The sequence below is a fragment of the Haemaphysalis longicornis genome, unplaced genomic scaffold (genome assembly GCF_048455015.1).
Source record: "Haemaphysalis longicornis isolate Haplotype H1 unplaced genomic scaffold, Haemaphysalis longicornis Haplotype H1 scaffold_7, whole genome shotgun sequence".
Lineage (NCBI taxonomy): Eukaryota > Metazoa > Arthropoda > Arachnida > Ixodida > Ixodidae > Haemaphysalis > Haemaphysalis longicornis.
Window position 1 is genome coordinate 105,469,852 of NW_027526422.1, and position 24,544 is coordinate 105,494,395.

Below are 24,544 nucleotides of genomic sequence, written 5' to 3' on the forward strand. Positions count from 1 at the left end.
ACTAGGTTTACACCCGCTGTACTTATTACAATGTGAAGAAAGATGGGAGTGGGGGGCCATTTAAGGAAAGTTCATGCTATCTTAAACGCGCACTTATACAACTTCCGTTCCACTCCCTTTGACTTTGTTTAAGTTCGCGCTGGTTTTATCTACGGATATGTCTTTTCAACTAGCCCAGCTTGCAACTCTTCTGCCGAGAGATAGGCGAGGAGGCAACGGACACATGGGCGAAACTCGTGTCGCCACCTGGCGGAGGAATGTGAGCAGGGCGCCGCCGCAGCGATAAGCGCTTGCTACAAAAGAAAGCCAGGAGGCCACTTGCGGGGCAGAGCCGTGTGCGGTGCAGGAAGGCGAACATCCAGTGGTGGTCGCTCGTACAGCGGCGAGGTTTAAACGCTATCAGGCGAAAAAAGATAATGAATAAGCAGTGTAATTATTGAAACATGTCTGTAAATTACTGCGAAACCACACCTCGACAATGGGCCTAGCCAGGGCAGTGAACCTTTTGCCATCGACTACGGTTAACCAAACCTAAACGCCAGCAAATTTTTATGTCACAGCCCATTGCTTGGTTTGTCCTCTATCGATAATGCTTACTATTGCGAACAAAGTCCCGACGAAGATGTGAATTCCTGCTTGGAATTGGTACAATCCGTCGTAGCTGCCGTGTCTATCACGGAAGAAGCCTGAAAAATGAAAAGGACAGTGAAAATTCTACCTTAGTCATATTAAGGTGCTTTTGGAACATTAACATCCTACATAAATTGCGAGCCCTTTACCTAATTTATACAAATGTGTTCGTCGAGTTGTCCGACGAAATGTTAGGGTTTCTACCCTTTTCCATTCCCAGCTTTTTGCTGGAATGGCCGATGGTTCAGGAACTTAGTAAAACCATTTCAGATATTTCCCATGTAGGAAGGAGACAACTTCATAATGAATAACTTGAAACACTTTCTAGAACTCCAAATAGTTTCTTCTGTAACTTGTTCTTAAAATTTACAGCTGATTTATCGCTCATTGTTTCCTTGTTTCTATAACCTTGTAGAACAATGTGTGGAACATGACAGTGCCACACGTTAGACGTTCTCCGTAATGCTAGCTTAGCGAAACTAACTTTCATTACCAAAGGACGGATTTGACTATTAGCCCCAAAAATATTGAAACAGCTACGCGCACATTATCACAGGACAACCAAAGTAGTGTAAACTCCTGCACACAGAGGATTCCGGGGCAACAAACCGGCCAACAATGTTGCTTGCGCGATCATCACTCGAACAGCAATAAACGCCCTTTAGAGGCAGCAGATCGGCAGCAGATCGGTCACACCCTCAACGTATACAAAGAGATAACAAGCATTTGTTACAAACTTAGAAGGTGGGTACTTCCGGCAGACCAGGGCGCGCTCAACGCTGCACAGGCCTAGCTATGGAGACAACTGAAAACCAATAGCCACACGAACCCCGTCGCCTCTAGTCACCTACATCCAGAAATCTCACCAGATAATGCAAACACTGCTGCGACGACGACGCTTACTTAACGCACATAATTTGGACAGGCCAGAAAAAAACCACAAAACAAGACATTCTACCCTCCCCCAGACATCAAACACATAGGACCCGGCGAGGCCCTTCTGCACAGCTCGATCCCCTACTGCAGCTGCGCACTGTTGAGGTGGCTAAAAAAGCTGCCAGAAATCAGCCTCCTGGCTCAATAACGCGGCAGTGGGATCTCAACCTCTCCACTTCTAGGCGAATAAAGTTATATATTTCGTCGGTCTCTCTCTCTCTCCCGAGTAATCACTTCCGGAAAACTGTGAGGAGTCGAATAGCTGCATTTGTTTTTTTCCGTCATACTTTCAGCATACAGATGCTTTAAACTAACATTGAAATCTTATATTTCAAGAAAACATAAAACAACGTTGCTAGTTGCTCACCCAACATCGGCAGCGAATATCACTCACCTGTAATAGCCGGATTACAAAGGAGAAGCGGCAGCAGTGATACTCCAGCAAGTCCCCAACAGGCCCCGATACTCTCCACTCCGAAGTAGTCCGCGATGATGACAGGCTTCATGCTCATCAGGCACCCTATCATCATCGTGATAAACGCGCACACAACGATGTATGATGCGAAAGACGTAGTGACCGGCAGGATCAGCATGCCGATGGCGACGAGTACAAAGCTGGCTGCTGCAAGCGTCGGTCTGCGGATGCAGCCGCAGTCACCAATCATGGGCAACACAATGCGTCCAACTAACTCCGCTGGCGCGCAGTAGGTTACGGACAGGTCAGCGCTGCTTCTCGGAGAACCTTTGTCGAGTGCGTAGTCCACAATAGTTGCGGGGAACACAGCTATGGTGTAGTCAAGCGCCACAATTCCAAGAATGAGAACATAGAGTCTGGGGTTACGTAGCAGCCGTCTTATAATCTGAAGCGTTGAACAACCAACCTGCTCTTCTAGAGAACCACATTTCTTATGTACAGAAATAGAAGCGGTGCCATTGTGGGGGGTATGATTCCAAGGCGCTCCTGGCACTTGATTAGGTTTGGTATCTGCCAAAGCCTTCTCGTGCACAACAGCACTTTCAAGACGTGATGTAGGATGGTAACGATGTATTAAATTTTCTGGTTGATTATATCCCAAACAGCTTGCATCGAGAACTTGGCCGATGGCATTCCCTTTCTCGGCGCTCTTGCTGCAAGCGGGAATGTTTTGGAGAGCTCCCTTCTTGCTCGGCGTATCGTGATTCGTCGTGTGACTGTCCCCTTGAGAAATCATTAGTACATGGTCACGCCCAAATTTGTTAGGGGTCTGTGGCAAATTCAAAGCACTACCATTGGTGCACATTGCATCACAAATGCCTAAAATAGACGCAGCAGCACTTTTAGCCACGTCTGTTTTTGCAGAACCCACGTCGTTCTTCGTCTTGGTCTTCAATTTTAGCCACGGCGGTTCTTTAAGACGCAGTGTCAGGGCTGTTACGTTCATGGTGAGACCTGCGTAGACGAGAAGTGCACCTCTGAAGCCAAATGCATCTTTGAGCATGGTCAGTACCTTCGGATAAACTAAAGAGCAGATGGTGTAGCCGGAGAACTTGATACCACTCGCAATCCCGCGGTATTTGTCAAAGTACATCATAACCACGATGGTGAGAGTCACGCAAACGATGCCGACGCCAACACCTGCAAACAAAAGCAAAATAAAGTGACCACTGTTTAGTTCTCTTTCTTTTGTGATGAACACATCTATTAAATTGAACCAAAAATATTTCCATCCTTGTTCTTGGGGGAAACAATTCTCGGGGGAAACAATACAATTCTCTTTTCATACTAGAGAGTTTTTGCATATGAAATATTCTAGCACGAAAGCCGTCGTGTTATACTGAAAAATGCATTCCAGTTATTTTAGTTATGTTTGGTTATGTTCCGCTTTTGTTGATAACGCAAATATTCATCATGGTACGATAAATAGAGACATCTTGTCAGCCGGTGACACTACCATTTCGCTGCTAGGAAAGTCCTAGGGACTCATATTATCCCATCGACATTTAGAATGACTTACGAAAATTGTGACTCACGAGATTTGTAAGTCATGAAGAGATGAGTAGTTACACAGAAATAACAGTTCGCTGACAACGGTGGACATCTGTGCGGGCATTATTAAAACCAGATAGACGTTGACCAGATTACTGCAGTAATGGGTACTTCTCTTCTGCAAACACCTATTTCCAAGCATTGCCAGTTGAATACTTGGGATGTTTTTTTTTTCCTTTTCAACAAATAGTACTCTTATTAACAATATTGGCCTGTCTTCACCAGCAGCACAGTGACACGTTAACGTTTGAAATGCGAATTTGGGAGTTGATGAAACGGCACTTTTTCGAAAAGGACCAGTGTTCGGTACATATTTAGAATACTCTCCTTCTCAAAGGTGTTGTACATCCAAAATTACAGTACAAGAAAAGTTTACGGACATGTACAGTCGCTGCCGCTACAGTTAGAGCGAAAATAAAGTTCACATTCGATGCTCATTAGACGTGAAATGAAAATGCACATTTAGTAAAACTAAAATGGACAAGCTGGCCTCACCGACTGACGGATGAACCATCTTGGTATCGCCACGGCCGCACCAACAGTACTAGGAAATTCAAAATTTGAGAGCTCCTAATGTTCGATGCGTCGAGAATAAATATCGCAGGATTTCTCGATATTTGACGCGAATGAGGTGCGAAAGCGCAATTTCATGCCTTAAGAGAGACTCTGATGGAAGAGTGAATTGTATAGGTTGAGGAACTACCGTATTTACTCCATTCTAAGCACCGTCTCCTAATTTCGGGGGGAAAATTTGAAAAAAAGGGCCCATCTCCCACCGAGGGGGACTTGAGTAAATGCGTCGCATAGGGGGTGGGTGTATTGCGTTAACGTTTAGTGTTTGGGGAGTTGGTGGTAGTGAATGCGTTGTATCAGCAGCTTCTTAACGTAGTTTGAATGAGTCAAGGATATAAGGCGCGTTCGTAGCCTTTCATTCTATGTCGGTTTTCTGGCGCAGTGGGAAGAGCACCATGTACCTCGCGTTCCGCCCACAGGTAGTGAATGCGTTGTATCAGCAGCTTCTTGACGTAGTTTGAATGAGTCAAGGATATAAGGCGCGTTCGTAGCCTTAGATTCTGTGTCGGCTTTGTGGCGCAGTTGGAAGAGCACCATGTACCTTGCGTTCCGCCCGCAGGGTCGTGGGATCGAAACCAGGCGCCGGTAAGTATTATTTTTTTATATAGTGTAGGGGGAGGGGTGCGGACCTGTTGTTGAGAGCGAGGAGGGTAGCGTGATGCGGGAGAGGAGTGGGGGAGAGGACGCACTTGGAACGACTGTTGCGGACGCCGAGGCACGCCAACGCCGGGTGACATCGTGAGTTAAAGAAATGCTCTGCATTTAAAAAATATTTTCCATGCGAGTGTAGGCAACCCTTTTTGCTGAGCAACCATCGCAATGGGGATTTCAGACGTTTGGAGGCTGGCCCGAGTTGAAGTTGCGGCCAAGTCATTTATGAAGTTTTCAATTACAAACCACTTTCGCGCCACAGAACACAACTTGCTGGGTGATAGTGAGAGAGAGAGAGAGAGAAAAACTTTAATGAAATCAAGGAAATGCTTCAGAGTGGCGACATCATTCCAAGATGCCTTCAGCTCGGGCCGCGTCGACAGCCGTTTCGATCAAGCGTAGCTGATCTTCGAGGCCGCAGCTGGACAAGGTTCTCCCCCCAAAGCTCCGTGGAAAGGTGTATCTTAGGGGGGTCTAAGGTAGACTTGTCGTTGCCACCGACTACGTGTCTGAGAGTCCCAGGCTCTCCACATTAGCGACAAAGTGGAGAAAAGTGTGTTCGGTCAAAGAGGTGAAGTCTGGTTGGATGTGGGAAGGTGTTGACCTGCGGGGCACGCAATAATCTTTCCCGAACCCTCGGTCGCGAGCGGTGGCCCAAGCGGCGCAACGGACTCGAATGGTAGTGAAGGTGACTGAGTATCATATGCAAGTGGTAGCTTCACTGTCTGTAGCTATTTTTCTGTGGAATATTCGGCAAATAAAACATTATTCCTCTCGCGCGTCGTCGAGATCTTGCCGCGACAAAAAGTAGCGGGAGGAGGGGAGGGTAACTCAGGTTTTAACACAGAAGTGTTTTATGCCGGGGTACACAAACCTTATGACGTCATATCCATCACAAAAATGACATCACCAGAAAATGTTTCATTGGTGCGGCGCTAGGTTTCGAGCCCACGATCAGTCTGGCCTCAACGGGAGGTGTGAAACTCTCTGCCAAATAAGCCATGAAGTCTTTTTTTTTATTACCGTTCTTCAAAAACACACGTCAAGTCAAGGATAGATTGAAAACCGTCTGCCATGCTTTGGCTGACAGAAAAACTGAAAAACATCAAAAGTACACAAATATTCCAAAACTGGTAGCCTTTCGTTGCTTTGGCCGACAGAAAAACTGAAAAACATCAAAAGTACACAACTATTCCAAAACTAGTAGCCTTTCATGGTCAGAATATTGTAACTTGCGGATCTTACACAGCATGGTTATACTTTGTGCACAGTACTTACCCACAATAGAGCGCTTCAGGATCAGCATGGCGTACTGCCATCGTCGACCTCCAAATGGCATGCATGAAGGCGTAGGGCCATGTTAAGATTCTACGGCAGACTCGCCATCCTGCGTACACACGGCGCAGAATCCGCACTGAGCCATAAAGTAATGCCTGGGTAGCTCGTACGAACGCGCATTAAGTCCTTTCCTCTAACTCCTCAATTCAGGTGGTGCTGCCGTCTAGGAGAGGTGAAGCGAAGTAGAGCGTCATGACGCTACTGAGCGCCGATAGTTGGCGCCTCAATAAGGCAGCGTATAGCAGCGGAAGCTGCTATATTCGTCTGCTGCCTATGTTTATCCGTCATCCGCCTATGTGGAACGCCGCTCAGCTTGTGGAACGCCGCCGCCGCATTCCACAAGCTGTGGTCGTCGCAATGCAAACGTCTGGCGTACGCGCCACGGAGCAGGACCAATGCGGTCGGACCTTTGCCGAAGCGACCTGCCATCAGGACGTCCCTCGCCAAGCCCACCCCCAAGACTGCTGCCGACCCGCGAATAATGCTCCTTTCGCTGTAGCGCACCGTGACTTCCCCAAACTATTCGCTGACAACCCGTTCGGTTTTGTTCGCACGGTTTGCGAGCGCCTGGGGTTTCAATCAAATTTACGCAATTATCCGGCGCGTGTAATCCAGTGTGTAATGTTGATGCGTCTAACGGTACGCTACCGACGAAATATATGTAGCGGTGTGAAAGTTCATGCACGTGAAACATTCAAATGCTCCTGTGAAGGCACATTTCACTTTGGTGTTTTAAGGATTCCTATGTAAGAAGGATCAACCATAATTTATTCGAATCTAAGCATCACCTGACTTTGGGCATCGCGATCGTGAAAAAAGGGGGTGCTTAGAATCGAGAAAATACAATAGTTCGATGCAGTAGATGAGCGGCCCCTTGGGTACCATGTATTTGAAAATGAGACAGGAAAAGCGCCCAACCGTTCAAAAAAATTTGGAGCTTTAGCTGTTGCTGTTCGGATGAAGTCAATAACGATATATTTAGTTCTGAGCGGTACAGAACTGCAATTTGCTGCAAGCAATGACCGCCACCTACGTAGTAATACACGGTTTACGAACTGCTGAAGAGGGCACGATTTTTGACTTCCGTGGAATTAAGGTAAAAAATTTGATTCAACCCGCAACGGTATTGGTTCGAGTCACATTATTATGCATGATTTGAAGTCGGGTTATTTTAATCAAGATGTTCTAAATCAACTTTGCATACTGCTGTATCATGCCCAAAGAAAACAGGGATGAAAACAAACAGACATGGCGGAGAGCCTCTGCAATAACGGGGGACACCAAAAATGCGCCTTTATTAGATGTCATGGGGTGTCATACCAGTGGAAATAGGGTTGGTTGTACATATAGTTGCATATTAATAAATACTAGAGGGAGAGCTGGCGCCGCAGCCGCGGGCCTTCGTTGGTGCCGCCTTAGCAGCAATCGACGTTCCTCGTCTACTTTGCTTGGCTTTGCACACAGCTTCTTTTTGTTCTTGACGTCAAAAGGGACAAAGTATGATGGCATTTTTTTCTTGTTCATCTTACATTAAGCTTCTAAATAATCTCTTGAGAAATAAATCTTTTTAAACCCAATTTTTATGGTAATTAACCACGGTTAAATAATCTTTTAAAATAATTTTGTTGCTTTTTTGCAGCTACAGACAACTTTTCATCCTCTTCATGTGCCATGCCAAGGACAACTGGAACGTGCCTCCCCGATACATGACGGAACGCTCGCTGAAGAGCGGCTCAGCTAGACGCTGGCGCCAGATTTGCCTGTAGTAAATTAGTATGAAACTTTATGGGTTGCACAAAATTTGGAAGGTAAGGTTGTCAGTCTCCATTCGGACAATCACTATGAAGAAATACACCGCGTCATACCCTTCTCACAAATGTAAGGCAGTCACAAGTGAAAGTCTCTAATCCAAGACGTAATTCTTAGGTCCCTTTCCGAGAGTTCTCTTTGTTTCACTTTAAGGAACTGCCATGGGAAGGTGGTTGGAACAAAACAGTTTTCGCGGATCTCATAGGCGACTCTGTCGCTTAGCTGGGTAGTTGTGAGTAGAAGAACTAAACACGCTACGCTTAAGAGTAACGAAACTGACGCCCGGCGGCAGCCATTTTGGTGCATGACGCGAAGATGCCCAGCTTGATGCGCCCTATTCCGGCTGCCGTTGACGGGTGGAATTGGTCTATGACAGCGCGCCAGTGCGATGGGGCAAGGCTCGGTTACGCTAGCGTAGCCTAATTAATGGGTCTAGGTTGCACTGGAGCCACTAATTAAGCTACAATTTGTAAGGTTACGCTCGGCCACGATAGTTCTTTCTCAGCGGGAAGCGATGCAGGCGTTTTCCACCTTCGCGCCGGTTGAAACAGCCCAGTAGAGAGCAGCACGGCATCGCTACTCTGTCAGGGAGCTTAAAAACTCACTCTGAACGTGTCATACAGCCGCACTGCGCTCTGAAAATTACGATTTATCGAAGAGCGCGCGTGCGGAAACACCAGGCACCACAATGTCAGCGCCCATGGCTCTTCCTGGGTAAACAGATGTCACGTGACGCGGTTCTACCAATGGTCGCTTTCGGCGGCATACAACAATGAAAGAAAGGAGTGCAGGTACGCTTAAACCTGATCTAGTGCTTCTAGTTGTTACTACTTCGCTCCACTACAGTGTCGGTTCTATGTTGGCAAGGACACATAGCGACTGCGGAGTCCTCTTTCGTTCACATTTGTAGGGAACTGGCACCAGCTTCGACGCGTTCTATGTCCGCCCGTCCTCCAAGCTGAGCGAGCTTGGACATAGTTGCTTGAGGATTCACAGAGGCTTTGACGAGGGTAGCCCTGTATTTCCCGTACCCGGTGGGTTAGGAATTCGCACGTATTCTCCCTCACGGAACTTGGCATGCTTCACAGCTCGTCTCTCGTCAGTATGCGGGTTCATGGATACCTCTTTTTGCCGAACTCTCTCGCGGAGTTGCCGCATAGCCAAGGTAGACTGTTTGGGGAACTCCTTCAACGGTATCCCCACGATCTCGAGGCGTGTCCTCGGGCGTGTCCTAGGGAAAGTACATTGTCTGCAACAGCAACATCTTCAGAGTTGGGGAACTTGGTCCTGTAACATACGGGGGCACCATCCAATGATGCTGGAGGTTGTGCTCAATTTCGGAAGGGCTACCAGGCCAAAGAGCGCCATGACAAGCGCAGTTATTTGGGCTAGTGGTTATTGTTTAAAAGTTGGTGTATACGGTCACAGATTAGATTTAAAACTGCACATAAAATAGTTTCGATGCATGAATACGTGAGGCTTTAAAATAGAGTGCCGCCAGGAGGACATTTTTACCGAGCAAAAAAGGCGAGGCTCCTGAGCACCACAGAAAGAGCTCTCAGCACTGCCCGTATCACGTGAGTGTAGGCTGCGGTTACATACGGTATGAGGCTTTCATTTAAAAAAAATCAACTTCAGCAAGATAATTTTGAAAACTCAACGTCAGCAAGATAACGTTACACTCTTTTGAAACTGACTATTGCGACATTTCACAAAAATATTGCTGGGTGTTGTAGCATGTGTTGTGTGTATAGGTAGGCGAGATATCGGCGTCTTTCTGTTTCGAATTATGTGCGTTCAATTTGCACATAGAGTACAGAAATAAATCGCCCATATCTCGCAGAAGTTGGTCGCGGCGCGCCATTTAAGAGATATAATGTGTGCCATGAGTGTACCCTTTTCTTAATCGACAAAGTGCAACTTCCATGAACTGAGTGAGTTAAACACTGTATTAAGGATGAGAGGCTATGAGGCCCTGTGGGCAAGTGAGGATGTGGGAGCAGGAGGAGAAAGGGAAACGTCACAATTAATTCAGTGTACACAGTTGTAGTTTTGGGGTCCTATTCACAAGATGCACCGTTCATTCAGTTAGTGGTACCGAAATTCAGAGTTCGCACTGTTGACATTGGTCGTGGATGGGTATGGCCAATCCGGGACAGTCTGTCAGACCGCTACACCAACGTGTAGAGACCGTTTTCAAGGCCGTACTGGGTTATTATTTCTAGAGTAGCGGAGTTGTTATGTATACGACTAACGTGCTCCAGTTGAGTCACGGGTGCAGGACCTACAGGTAGAAGCTGACCGCGGTTACGGGCGAGTATAGGACAGATCCAAATTAAGTAAAAGAGATTTGGTATGGCATCATCACTATTACAGTGCCCCGCACGGGGCAACTTAATTTATCTTGGTGAAGGTATTGGCGACACAGCGGACCCCGAGCCCCCAAACATAAGCTGGAACCAACCGTGGCGATGTGTTGCAAGGTGAAGGGTAGGAATAAAAAACGCTAGCCGTCGGAACCCAGGTCAAGCTCCGGCCGATGGGATCTCTGCCTGTCTACCAGGCAGGAAGCTCCGGGACCTCTCTCGGTATCAGGGCAACCCGAGCGAAGGAAGTACCCCTCTCCCCTGCTTATATACTACGCTATATGGTGTTTTCCAAACCCCCCAACCAAATGATCGGGCCCTGAAAAGGGCTCGCACCGAAGTAACTTTCAAATCTCTTCCGAACATTGACCTCCGAAGCAATGACAACTTCTCTCGCTTCCTCATTATGCAATCTCCTCACAAAGGAACCCCTGTAAGTGGAAAATCAGTCTTCCTTGTTGCAACGTTCATTGAAAGTGTTGCTGGAAAAAACTACAAGGCGAAAAAAGTTACTTTGCAGATGTACTCATTGAAGTCAGTCACAACGAGCAGGCAAATAAGCTTCTTCAGCAAACTAACATCCATGGTCTACAAATTGCAATCACACCTTAGAGAACCCTAAACTCTTCTCAAGGCGTCATCTCTGTTTTCGATCTCATCCATGACACAGAAACCGGCATCCCGGAAGGACTGAGTGACGAAAAATCACTGCAGTCCGGCGCATCACAGTAGGATGAGAGAATAAGAAAATCAAAACAAAACACATAATCCTGACTTCTGACAGAACCCCACTACCAGAATCCGTAACGGCAGGTTTCCTCCGATGTCCCACACGCCCATACGGGCCAAACCCACGTGGCTGCTTCAAATTCCAGTGGTATGGGCACGGTACGAACTCTTGTCGGGGTAGACCAAAATGTGCAAATTGTGCTCAATTTGACTATCTTACAGACAACTGTAACGCTAACATCACTTGCCCTAACTGCTATAGACCTGACGTGCCATATTCCCGATCCAGTGAACCATTGAATCAAGAAAAACAAATCATCACTTCGAAAGTCAATGAGAACCTCAAAATTCTAGAGGCCTGGAAGAGGTTTGCACTCTTCAGCTCCGGAAGGTACGCTGACGCTACTCGCCGGGGGGGGGGGGGGGGGTGGAGCGGCGCCTGGTTTCGGCGGTAACGCATTACAGCTCAGGTGACTTGCTCCCGTCCCCGCCCCCCGCTAGGCTGCCGTTCGCAGCCGCACCTGTCACTGCGGCAGTTGCCGGACCGGCAGTGGTTGAGGCGGCCACCCACACGGATTGGAGCGGAGTCACTCTTGTTCCTGGCTCACAGGCCTCGAACACGTTCGAGAGCCTTAAGGAAAGGGACACGAAGGGAACCGCGCCCTCTCCAATCCTCGCTCCACCACCTGTCCGACCCGTGGCGCCCACGACGCCCTCGGCAGTGGTGGCTGAAAAGAAGAGCGCCCGAAAGGGTGCTACATCCAGGGCGAGGGAGCCCAGTCTGTCGGGCACACCCAGGACATCTGTAGATGAGATGGACGTCGGGCCGTACCGGCCTGCATCGCAGCGCAAGGAACGGCTTCCGATGTCCAAGCCAACAGACAGGCCCAAAAAGCCCTTTCCAAGACTACAAGCCCCGAGAGAAAAAACATGAATACACATTCACACAGAAATTCCAGTAGCTCTTAAATGGTTATAATGGGAAGACAAAATATCATCTAATGGAACTGCAGAAGCCACATTCACTTCACTGCATTGTAATCATCCCCATCTGGCGTAGCAAGCACTGCCGCTAGCAGAGCTGACCTCTCCAGCCCACATTAAAGAGCTCTCTCTCTCTCTCTCTCTCTCTCTCTCTCTCCTTTAAAGTCTTGATGATGTGTACGAGTTAGTGCACGCGAGCCAAACAAGTGTCATGTGCTTACAAGAAACAAATTTAAACAGAAAACATAGCAACTTGCTCAACAATTATCTGGTTTTCAGAAAGGACAGGGATGGGTACCCAACTTCTTCTGGTGGCGTGGCCATAATCGCCCAAGAATCCTCAGCATGCCATCCAGTCACTCTTAGCACTTTCCGTGAGGCTGTTGCTATCCGAGCGATAATATTTAACAGGCTGGTAACAATATTCTCCATAGACATCCCTCCTGATTATCAGCTAACAAGGTCTGATTTTGAAACACCGGTAAATGAGTTACCTGAATCATACATATTGTTAGCTGACCTAAATGCACACAACTCACTCTGGGGCTCTTCTCGCACAGATACGCGAGGTCGCCTCATTGAAAGGCTCTTAACATCATCAGGAGCATCCCTATTTTACAAGAAACAGCCAAAATACCATAACAGCAAACAAAGCTTACTCACACCTAGACTTAGCTATTGGCTCAGCAGTTATCTTCCCGTCCCTGAAATGGGACGTGGACACCAACCCGTACGGTAGTGACCACTTCCCTACCTGACTATTTTATATAGGCCGAAACAGTTCCCCTTCCCACAAAAAGTTCAATAAAGCAAGAGCTAATTTGAACGCGTTCACAGAAACATCTAAACTACACCACACACCCGTAACACACTTACACGAGGAGGAGGCATCCCAACTGGTCGCGGTACACAGTCTTGACGCCGCCGAAAAGTCTATTCCGCAGGTTTCCGGTGCCCTGCGCAACCAAAGGGGGCCCTGGTGGAACCAGGACTGTAGGCACGTGCGAGAGGCACAGAACAAGGCGTGGGGTGTCCTTCGTTGATACTCTACTTCAGATAACCTTATATCTTTCAAACGAGCGAAGGCCCGGGGGAAGCGCGCGCGCCGTGACGCGAAGAGGGAAAATTGGCGTGCCTTCCTCACATCCATAAACTCGTACGCTGACACACACAAAGTCTGGACACGAATACGTAAAACCAAAGAGCAACAGACACACAGCCTGCCCCTGGTTAGCACAACAGGGGACACACTCGAAGACCAGGCTAACACACTGGCACAATGCTTCCGACACGTGTCCAGTTGCGCACATTACACAAACACTTTCCTGAAACATAAAACCGCCGCCAAAAAGAAGCCATTACGTGATAGCAACAGGTCAGCCACTTCTTATAACTCTGAGTTGTCGCTTCATGAGCTGAGGCTGCTCTGAGCTCATGTAAGCCTTCAGCTCCAGGCGCAGACTAGATACGTTAATTTCCCCGGCAAAGCCGGAGTGTGTGGGCCACAGGGGTCTAAAAACCTGACGCGTGTCACTAGCACAACACGATGGGCCGTAGCCCAGCCGGTGTTTGGCTGTACGACGTGTTGTTCCCATGCCAGCGTGCCATAAATTAGCTAAGCTGGGTGGAACGAAAGAAGAATAGAACGAACTACTTAGAAAACATGGAATCCCAGTGGCCGGCCTCGTACAAACAAGTGTGGCTTCTCCACAACCGAATAACACACAAAAAAAAGACTTAAAAAAGAGAGAAAAACACCAAAAACAAAGGAACATCATAAGACAAAAGTCAACTCAGGTGCCCCCCCCCCCCCCAGGACTCGTCGTGAAAAACGTTGCATGGTGATCAAGCTCCCACGCACGACACATGCCGACAACCAACTGATATCTCTCGGGGAAGAACCAGCTCCTAACCAGCCTGCATTGTCTCCCGACACAACATGGACCGCGCTCCGAAGGCCATCCCATGAAATGAGACGACACGACCAGGAAACAGGACATGAGCAGGACATGAACAGGACATGAACAGGACATGACCAGGACATGAGCTGAGGCTGCTCTGAGCTCATGTAAGCCTTCCGCTCCTTGCGCAGACTACATAACATATACAATGATACAACACCTGCACACAGACGCTCTTGTAACAATCCTTCACCTTTACAACAAGATATGGCTCTCGTGGCACATTCCGAGGTCCTGGAGGGAGGCTAATTGATTGCTTTTCTGAAAGAGGGGAAGGATCCATCCTCTCCCGCCAATTATCGCCCTATCGCCCAGACAAGCTGCCTGTGCAAGCTCCTGGAGAAGATGATTAACAGAAGAATTGTGTGCTTTCTGGTGTACAATAAACTTCTCGAGAGCTGCCAGGCAGGCTTCAGGGCGGAGCGATCTACAAATGATCAACTCGTTGCCTTAGAATTCTACATCAGAGATGCCTTTATTCATAAACAGCATTGTATGACAGTACTTTTCGATATTGAAAAAGCGTATGATACTGCATAGCGCTATGGAATTCTTAGCGACCTTTAGTCTTTTGGTTTGTCATGCAACATGTTAATGATGCTTCCAGGCTACATGCCAGAAAGAACTTTCCGCGAGAGAGTTGGCAATACACACTCCTGAGTTCACGTCCAGGAAGACAGTGTGCCTCAAGGGGGTGTTTTGAACTGCACGCTGTTCATCATAAAAATGACCTCAATTTAGAAAGGATTACCACGAACCATTTCTTACTCTTTATGTAAACGACGTTCAAATATCCTTCAAATTCTGTAATCTGTCCGTTTGCGAGAGGCAAGCCCAGCTTAGAGTCAACAAACTCGCTCACTGGGCAGACTGGAATGGATTTAGGCTTAATGCAAACAAGTGTACTTCTGTTGTATTTCCAAGGAGGCGCGGAATCCATGCTGATCCTGACATTAAGCTTAAAGGTGTCTAGTCCCTCCCAAAACAGAACACAAATATTTAGGAGTAGTACTTCATGAAAAACTGACATTATTACCCCATATAAAACACCTGAAACAAAAATGCCAGAAAACCATGAATATCCTGAAGGTCCTCTCAAATTTGTTCTACGGAGCTGACAAACAAATGTTCCTCCGCGTTTTTACCAGCCTTGTTAGCTCACGGTTGGATTACGGGAGTGTCGTATATGGGTCCGCCAGTAAAACTGCTCTGAAAATGTTGGAACCAGTCCTGCACTTGGTGCTCCGTCTTGCATGTGGAGCGTTACGGACGAGTCCCATTGAAAGCCTATGTGCGGAGTGTGATAGGTAGCGCCTTGAACACCAGCGTTCTTACACTTCATTGCTGTATGCTATTCAGGCGACTTCTATAAAATATCACCCATGCAGTTTGATCATAACGTCTCATCCGATCCGTTGTTCGCAGCACGGCCATCGATACCCGCTCCTTTTTCTATCCGAGTGAGAGCCCTCGCTGAGGAACTACTGATTTCATGTGAGGAGAGAATGAAGTCTTCTATTGCTGACCTCGTTTCGCCGGAGAGGTCACCAATTTTGTGTGATATTTCTGTTAAACATATCGACAAACTAAATGCGCCCAGAGAACTTATACCACAGCACTTCCTACAGTTACAACACAAATACCAGCACACCGCCTTCTACACCGATGCTTCGAAGGTTTGTTCAACCGTCACATGTGCTGCTCATGGCCCCAACTTTTTCAGTACAAAGACATTACACAAAAATAGCAGCATTTTTACGGCAGAAGCACATGGTAACTTATTAGCAGTACAACGCATTACACAAACCGGAACAGAACACTCCATTATCTTTGCAGACTCACAAAGAGTGGTCACAGCCTTACATTGCTCAAACCTACAAAAAACATTGTCCTCAAGCATCTAATGAAAGCTCTTACATTTGCTGATCACTCAAAACTAAAAATATCGTTTGCTGGGTTCTGGGTCACAGTGCCATTCTGGGGAACGAAATTGCTGGCCAGAGTGCCGCTATGGCTGCTCTCCGCAGTAGCACAGATGCACCGTGTGTTCTCTACCTCGACCGGAACCCACTGGTGCAGACAGATTTGCGCAAATCTTGGCAGGAAACATGGGACACACAAACAGAGAACAAACTCTACACTATAAAGCCACACTTAGGTAGATACATAACAGACAAACAAGACAGACATACGGAAGTAGCCCTAGCCAGGCTACGGATAGGGCACAATTATGTAACACATTCACATTTGCTCACTGTGTCTACGAAACCACCGTGCAGCAGGTGTGGAGAGGGTCTATTCGTAGTTCACATACTAATCACATGCAAGGCACTCCACACAACACGACGCAAACACTTTCCAGGAATCTACAGACAACAAATGCCACTCCACCAATCACACTTCTTAGGCGATCAACCAGGGTTTTCTGTCAAACGTGTTTTTAAGTATTTATCATACGTTAAATTTCGGAATCTCATAGCATAATCACAACCTGGCCCTCTACACCAGCCATCTCCATTGTCTATATTTGAATAGCAACAGAGGTAAAAAAGAATTTTAGTATTCACTTTTAATCCATGGTAGCTAACCACCTGTTTTTGTCGCTCTTTGCCCTAGCTGGCCTTGCGCCATTAAAATTCAAGCATCATCATCATCGCTGTTACAGTGGGGGCATCAGTGCAATTGAGCGCCTGCTAGGGCTGACCACATCTGTGTAACGTGTGGTGTATGTATACGATGCGTTTGCATTCACTTCATTTGCGAATACTTTGCCCGGACGTGAGAAGGGCTTGAGAGGTGCAAGGATGCCAACCGGAATTTCATCTTGCAAACGCTTACTGCTTTCTATTTTGAGGAGACGTAGCTGGAGTTGCCAATCCGCCACGGACGAGACAATAGAACACCTCTTGTGTCACTGTGTCCGGTTTGCAACGCAGAGACTGCACCTGTCAACCGCTTTCCGGAAACTCGACAACCAGCCATTAACTGCACAAACTGTTCTGTGTCACAGACGTAGCCCATCACAGTCCGAAAAGGCCACGAAAGCACTACTTCTGTTCTTAAAGGACACAGGCCTGTCTGAACGATTGTAGAGACACTGTGCACCATTGTTCATTTATTATTTGGTTAGCTTACCGTTTCAGTTTAGGCTTTATTAGCGCCTATTGTTTTGATTTTGTAGCTGTTTTCTTGCTCCTCAAGCTCTATTTCTGTCTTTTCAATACTCTTTTTTTCTCTTTATATCCCTCCTTCCCCACTTCCCATGTGAAGGGTAGCCAACCGGACTGTAACCTGATTAACCTCCCTGCCTTTCATGCACTGTATTATCCTTCCTTCCTTCCTTGGAGAGGGGGGACGGGCATGGCGGGCACCGTGGGAGGTGAGTGTAGCCGCTCACTGGCAGAGTGGTGAGCCATGCGGTTGCCTTGTGCGCCGGAAGTATGTCCCTGAGTCCAAACAATGCGAATTATGAATCCTTTCTTTTGTAGGTGTCGTATCGTGATCAGGGTATTTGTCGTCGTAGTGTTCGGGGAAAACGAACGGCTCAATTCTCGAACAGCAACATAAGAATCAGTGTTAATGCGAATTTTCTTCGCGGCGAGGTGGACGCAAGGGTCATAAATTTGCCGGGTGGCTGCCGAATGCCCAGGAGTTCTACCTTCTTGTACAGGGCCGTATGTGTTGGAAATTTGCCGGGATCCATTCAATCCTGGCAAGTCAGTAGATTATCAGACTATGGCCGCCGTCATCCCTTTCAAAGACGCGTCGGTGTAAATGTCAATTTGGTCGCCTACCTTGCGGTTTGCGAGCGTCCGAACGTATTGTTCGCGTACGCTGTGTTGTTTTTCCATATCTGGTTGAAATATACGAAGCTTGTTTTCTGTTAACGTATCACAATGTTTTTACCAGATTTCACGAATTTTTTTAGTGGTTTGAGGTCCGTATAAGGCACATAAAGAATATCCACCTTATTACTAAGAGCTGAAGCAGCTGCGCCTCTGTCAGCAGCCTCATTCACTCAAGCGATTCCACAATGGGCAGGTACCGAGAAGATTGTTTGGCGAGCTTCATAGCGTCTGCTCGCATGAAGGTATTCAAAAGCAATGGTGATTTTCGTGAAGATTTTCTCAATACATGCGGGATTTGCCCTGTTGTCTAACAGCTCAAACTTTCGTCACCTGCCTTAAGACTCGCTAATTTAGTGTGACACCGTAGACGAGATAGCCACGTTTGAAGGTCTTCTAGTCTAAAATGGCAACCGCTGCGTGGGCTCCTGAATGCCAAAATGGGATTGAAATATAGCCTAAAATGTCATTTTGTATCTTCCGTTTTCTGTGTAGCGGTTGTAAGGGTTTGCTGGTGTCGTTTATTTGCTTATGCAGATCATATCAAGGCAGACCAGGGCAGATTTTTTTGGTCGCTTTTTTGGCAACAGTTCTCAGACTTTGCGGAGCCTTATATCTTTCCAGAAAGTAATTCTGCCATAACAAAGGGCATGAACACAAAGGACACAGAGGGAAAGGCTTTGAAAACTGCTAGCACTAGTGACCAAAAGAATTTATGACATCAGCCTCGAAAGTGAATAACACATGCGGGATATTTCAGGCGAAACGTAAGAAAGTGACAGAGAGTACCAGCATTCTTCTAATTCTATCCTTGGTGAGTGCTCACAAAAACAAATTCTAAAACGTGCTCAAACCCCGCGTCGAAAAGAGCCACGATAGAAGTATAAGGAACAATATCAAGAAAAGCTCACTGTCCCACGCTGAGTGCTCAGATGGTGCCAAAACTATCTTTGGGTGTTTAAAAACACACAGATCTGCTCAACGCCCGACGTTCCATGTTTAATTCAGGAAAAAGAAAAGTAACAGAATATGCCTTCCGAAACAGCATCTTGCAAGGTGCCCGGAGGTCGATGTGGTTAACACCGCCATAGTGCCACTGTTACTTGGTGCCTCGGCTACTACGGTTGTTCCTGTATTAGGCTGTCTTCTACTTTTCCTTACGTCATGATTCTCTAGGATCAATTGTGCCTGATCGCGCTGAAGCTGGCAGAAAATGAACTCGTAGCAGGCATGTTATACCACATTTGTTTTTTTTCAATAAGTACAAACGATCAGTCAGAGCAGGTTCCTTCACGAGGGTGATAGATGACACGCTTCCCGTCCTGTGAGCAACGACGTTGGCATTGACCTGGTCTATCATTTTTTTGTGTCACAGAATGCGGCCTTGCTTCGGAATGGCAATTTATAGAGGGACTCAAAAAGCATCCAATGTAGGCGATCCCACCACAGGTTTGTCGCGGTCATTGTCGGCGATTCCACCCCATGTTTGTGGCGGTCCGCGTTTTATCGGGCATCTGCGCTACATTTCAGCTGTAGCACTACAGTGTTTGAAAGCCCACAGCTGTTTTGTACCTTGTCCGGAAATAAAAAGAAACGTCAAAAATCCAACTGCTTCAAATAATTTTAGTTCGTCGGCGACAAAGGTGCGTCATACAGAACTGTTTTTTTTTGTGAAGGTCGAAACCAGAGCGACCATATCCCGAATATTCCTTTGACTGATGCAGCTGCCAATGCCATAAGCATAACCTCGATACATGACCTAGTTGCTACATGGTAAAATAGTGAAGTCGGTGTTTCTTCTTCGGAAATTGTATTGAGTTTGATATTCATTGACACGAGTCGTAGAGCGTAAAATTGCAGTTTTGCGGTGTTCATGAAATAATCTGCCTAGTTTTCGGCCAGCGTTTGTTTAGGTATCTCAATGTTATCGATGTTATTAAATAGCCGTCCGCTAATTATACCTGATCACAAATGTAGCTTTTGTTTCAAAACCCGATTCTAAATTTGACATAAGGCTTTGGTTAGACCCGAAGGACTCTATTCATTCGGTCACTCAGCATCGTAGCCAATTATACACAGTAACGCGGAACAGCGGCTGTATGTATCGTGAAAAGCTTTTGGCCTATATTTTACTCTGCCCTACCCAAACAATGTTCACTTGAGCGAGTGAGTGAGTGAGTGAGTGAGCGAGTGAGCGAGTAAGTGAGTGAGTGAGCGAGTGAGTGAGTGAGTGAGTGAGTGAGTGAGTGAGTGAGTGAGTGAGTGAGTGAGTGAGTGAGTGAGTGAGTGAGTGAGTGAGTGAGTGAGTGAGTGAGTGAGTGAGTGAGTGAGTGAGTGAGTGACGCAGTTAACTATTTCCACGAGCATGAAGGGTTGATAGTCCAGCGCTCTACCGTTGGGGGCATCCTGTACTCCTGGAAGCGCTCGTCCGCGCAGGTCGTCCAGGCTGCGCTGGATGAAAGGTCAGTTCTGGCCAGCTGGCCCGCCTACTACTCGCAGGATGAATGCACATCAGGGATAAGAGGTCTTGTTTGCTGCCACTCCCATACCATATGGTACATGGTGCCAGGTTTGGGACAGAAATAACAGGCAGCGTACTAGGTGGGGTAATTGCTATGGGGAGGGTGCATTGGGGGATGGTAGTTCGTCTGAAACCGGCGAAAGGTAGTCTCCTCGGCTGTGTACAGATAGGCTGTGCTGGCCGAAATTGTCGCCGCCTTAAAAAAGTAACAAAGAACTGGAAAAGAAGCCGATTCCAATAGCTACCTGTGCACTGTACTTGCGCTAAAGCTGTACTTGTTAAAGAGGAACGTCTCCTATGAACACGTGTAGAAATACTTCGCCTAGCCGCCTTAACAGCGGACAACCTTCGTTCGTGTCACTCGATGGTGGCAGCGTTTAGCCACTTTTAACAAGCCGTGTGTTGGGAATTTTGTCATGTCCGACCGGCCACCGCATTTTACTGTTGCTTCAACAGTTTTAGCTTTATTAAACCCTTCGCCAACTTGTATAAATGAGCGTACATGCGGTAACGTTCAAGATTTGTGACGAGGTCTGTATGAAGCGGGGCGGAAAAAATTGGCACAGCGTGGAGAATGCGATCGAGTAGTTGCACCATGCTCACCGTGTACCGCGCCCAGGGTTGCCGTCATCCACGCCATGCTGGGGGCAAAGACAGCGCCAAGGATTCCCGCCCATAAAAATATGCTTCCAGCAAGTCCAATTTGGAAGACTGAGAAATGCTGCTGACCCATTACCACTAGAAAACCTGTGGTGGGGAAGCAAAAAGCGGAGTACCGTTTTTGTGAGCCCGTCATGAATGGCCAAATCAGGCTTGTGGCACTTCATGAAATTGCTTTGTTAACTAAATATTTGTGTCAGAACCTCACTACTCATATGAACGCCTCTCGCTGGAGAATCCGATAAAGCGACGAGCACTAGTGCTTAAGAACACACTACTCCAATTGTACCGAAGAAGATAACGTTAAAATTCAGCAAAGAGGCGTAGCCGCGAAGCGGTACCACGTGACAATAGCCAAACAACAAAGTGAAAGAATATAATAGAGAAGAAATAAATTAAAAAGGGGTAAAAATAGGAATACAGAAAGGCAGTTTCAAACAAACAAAAAAAAGCAAAACTGGCAGGTAAAAGACACGAAACAGAATTTAAGGGAATTGTAAAATAACAAGGCTGGAGATAAGGTTAACAGCAGATAATGTGAAATCGACATGAACTTAACAGAAGTTAATGAGACGTTACTACAGGGAGTGACACTACATGCAATCATATTGTCACCACCAGCGTAAGCCCCAATTGTCACGTCCCGCCATACATTTGCTAATCAAAATACAACAAAGCAAAGTGATCCTCCATACGCGTGCCGAAATGGGAAACATGAGGGGAGTTACGTTTTTCATTAGTTTCACAATTTTGTTAGGTCAGAACGTTTGAGTGTTGGTGACAATGCAACAAGCAAAGCAAGAATGAAGATAAAAATGATTTTATTCGCAGAAATGAAACTCGCTGCACGAATACGAAAAAGAAGCATTCTGTATCTTATTTTGTTTTTTCAGGTGACCTATGGGACCATGTGTCGTCCGCCAAGCAATACAAGTTCCAAACGTGCTGGTGTTTGTTGCCTGAAATAACTGCATTCAGCAAAAGCAAATTGAAGTTCAGGGTTCGAATTCTGCTCACCGGATGAATGCGAGACAATAGACAAAACGCTGGTTGGCCAAGACGCCGACTCCCGGTCAACTTGAAACTCCTCCAAGAAGGAAACGTAGAAGAATCCGGAGGTGGTTATCATGACCACCGTGAAAAATGCCGCCAAACTGCCGGCGGCGGCAACGCTCCAGCCACGGTCCATGCTTGTTCTTCACGGCTGAGGGCAGTAAAGTTGGTGAACGTATACTGCGCAACCTCTCAAGCAAATACTCACTATTAAACAGTGTGAAGGTCTTAACACTCAATCAGGAACTTCGGAAATCTTGACCAGTCAAAAGAGCGATGCGCAGGTTCTCTTCCATGTTTTAAACAGAAATATTTTGCAGTAGAATCCCTGACGTCGTGTTCAAAAACTAAAGAATTTTTTCATAGACATGTTGTTCTACCGAACTGCTCTGATAAGATCTCTGCGCACACTGGAGCATGCGCGGAACTGGGCTAAAATTTTGTCATAACGGTTACTTAAAAACTGCAAAAACCTTATCTGCTCTGGATGAGGGAATATATGCGTCGATTACGAAGAAAGAGTGCAATAGTTTACCTTCATTCTATAAACCACGTAACGAAATGCATTTAGATCGAACGTAGATGCGTTTACATAGTTTGCAAAAAAAATGTAACAAGGGTTCGTTCTTCGTTTGAGATTGGGGTGTGTGAAGGTTTGACGACCGATTGGACGAAGGTTAAATGCCCTTTCAGCTTTCGCGTTTCTCTGATCTTTCTTTAAGAAGGGACGGTAATTTTTTACTTTCATGGGTATCCTTTGAAGGAGCTGAATAAAAGGAACAAAAACCTATGCAAAGGGCTCGAAGGCTTTTACGATCCGTAGTTTTTTATCGAAAACAATGGTTTCAGGTTAAAGTGAATTGACGTTTCGTTCACTCGTTATTCTTGTTAGTTTTTATAGCGTGTAGTCTGGTTCTGTGAAATATTTAATGTCACATATATGAAAGGAAGCCGGTGTAATGCCGAAATTGCACGAGAACAAAGAGTGTTCTATTCATTGTAACGGTCTCAGTGGGAAATAAAACTGCACGCTGTGTGAACTGAATACGAGCTAACTATTCCATTTATTAACTCATCCTGGGAAATCAGGCATAGCCTTTACCGGGGGCACCATAAATTTGGACATTAATTCTTGCCGCCACTTGTGTCACTTTTTCGATCAACAAAGTACAACCGCTTCATATCAGCATACTTAGTAAAATACAAAATCTACCAAGATAACGGACGACGTTTAGTGTGAAAGTACGTTGAAGCATTTCAGGACTCCAGGGAAGCGTCTACAATATTCCGTTCCTCAGGCCACACCCCAGTCATGCAACTGGCGGGATCGCTGAGCAATCTCTTGCAATATACGACCTGACATGGCGTTTTGAGATAATCTATTCCTCAGTTACATAGAGAACTCTCCACACGTGTTCTTACCCGACTGCGGAAATTCCACCCAAGACGAAACAGCTTAGGCAATTGTGCTCGGCTCCATCATCGCATGGCCAGGCGTGCCATTGTGCCGCTGTCCTAAAGTGTTTGCTTTGCAAACAGAATCATCCACAGTAGAATATAACCAAAGCATTTCTCTGTGCAATTCAGTGCAGTTCACCAGTTCCTTTTCAATGGGAAAGAAGGCAATTGCTTAAGTACGGTTTTCTTATGTTCCTAGGGTCTCAAGCTCACTCAGACACGATTTTAATGGGAAGGAACAGTTTAAAATACGCACATTACCAGTTCTTCGAGAAAGACACAGACAAAAATGGCAGCATCTCCACTCCGTGGATGATCGTGAGTGTGCGGAGTACGGGGACTCGAAATGACATCCACGTTGCGACCCGAGTGACTTCCCATTAGTGCCCCGACCGTCATTCGATTTGATCCGTGAGTTGCAGCTTGATTATTCCATAAATGAAACTGCAACTCACGGCTTGATTTTTGCTTGATGGTGGTGTGCGCACGTACGGATGAACGAGGACGGACATTTGGGAGGTCCTAAGGTACACCGTACCATTACAGGCGAGGAATAAGCCGTTTGAGTCACGGTCGCAGCCCAATGAGTAAGATGACTGACACTAACTCTGTCTGGCCTACCCGACACAGGCTCGAATCCTGCCGGTGCCTGTGGGATTTTTGGCTTTTGTAAATGCTATGCGTGCGGACGCGTACGGACATTGTGCGGTTTTAAGGTACTCCGCACCTAACATTGATTTTGGTTCTTCAACATACCTTCGGTCCAACCACGAAGCCAACGATAAGTACTGTTTCACTAAATACGCCTCCGTATGCTCACCCGCTTCAAAGCACCCAATGTGCGTAACGGGCAAGAAAGCCACCTTACCGGTTAACATGCAAGGCGAATGTTCGACGACATTTGGGCGACAAAATCCTTCTTCGTTCTCCTGCCGCACAACGACAAAACAACTAGGTGGTACTACAAGGGCGACGTCTGCCGCACGGCGGTTTCTTTGTTGTCG

General features: G+C 46.7%; 1 protein-coding gene across 1 annotated transcript; it reads right to left on the bottom strand.

The window, feature by feature from the left end:
* Positions 1 to 549: 549 nt before the first annotated feature.
* LOC144144758 (monocarboxylate transporter 12-like) lies at positions 550 to 24,544 on the bottom strand. The gene is made up of 5 exons (XM_077676269.1): positions 24,409 to 24,544; positions 22,047 to 22,233; positions 20,973 to 21,116; positions 1,961 to 3,181; positions 550 to 686 (listed from the first exon to the last, which is right to left on the bottom strand). The coding sequence occupies exons 2-5, from the start codon at positions 22,216 to 22,218 to the stop codon at positions 550 to 552; spliced, it is 1,674 nt and encodes a 557-aa protein (XP_077532395.1). The 5' UTR covers positions 22,219 to 22,233; positions 24,409 to 24,544.

What these genes read in the sequence shown, in the direction of transcription:
- LOC144144758 (XM_077676269.1), bottom strand. Translation starts at nt 22,218, where the DNA reads ATGGACCGTGGCTGGAGCGTTGCCGCCGCCGGCAGTTTGGCGGCATTT. An exon ending in TATTGTCTCGCATTCATCCG is followed by an intron (nt 21,117 to 22,046) that starts GTGAGCAGAATT and finishes TCCCCACCACAG; the next exon opens with GTTTTCTAGTGGTAATGGGT. An exon ending in TTGTAATCCGGCTATTACAG is followed by an intron (nt 687 to 1,960) that starts GTGAGTGATATT and finishes TTCATTTTTCAG; the next exon opens with GCTTCTTCCGTGATAGACAC.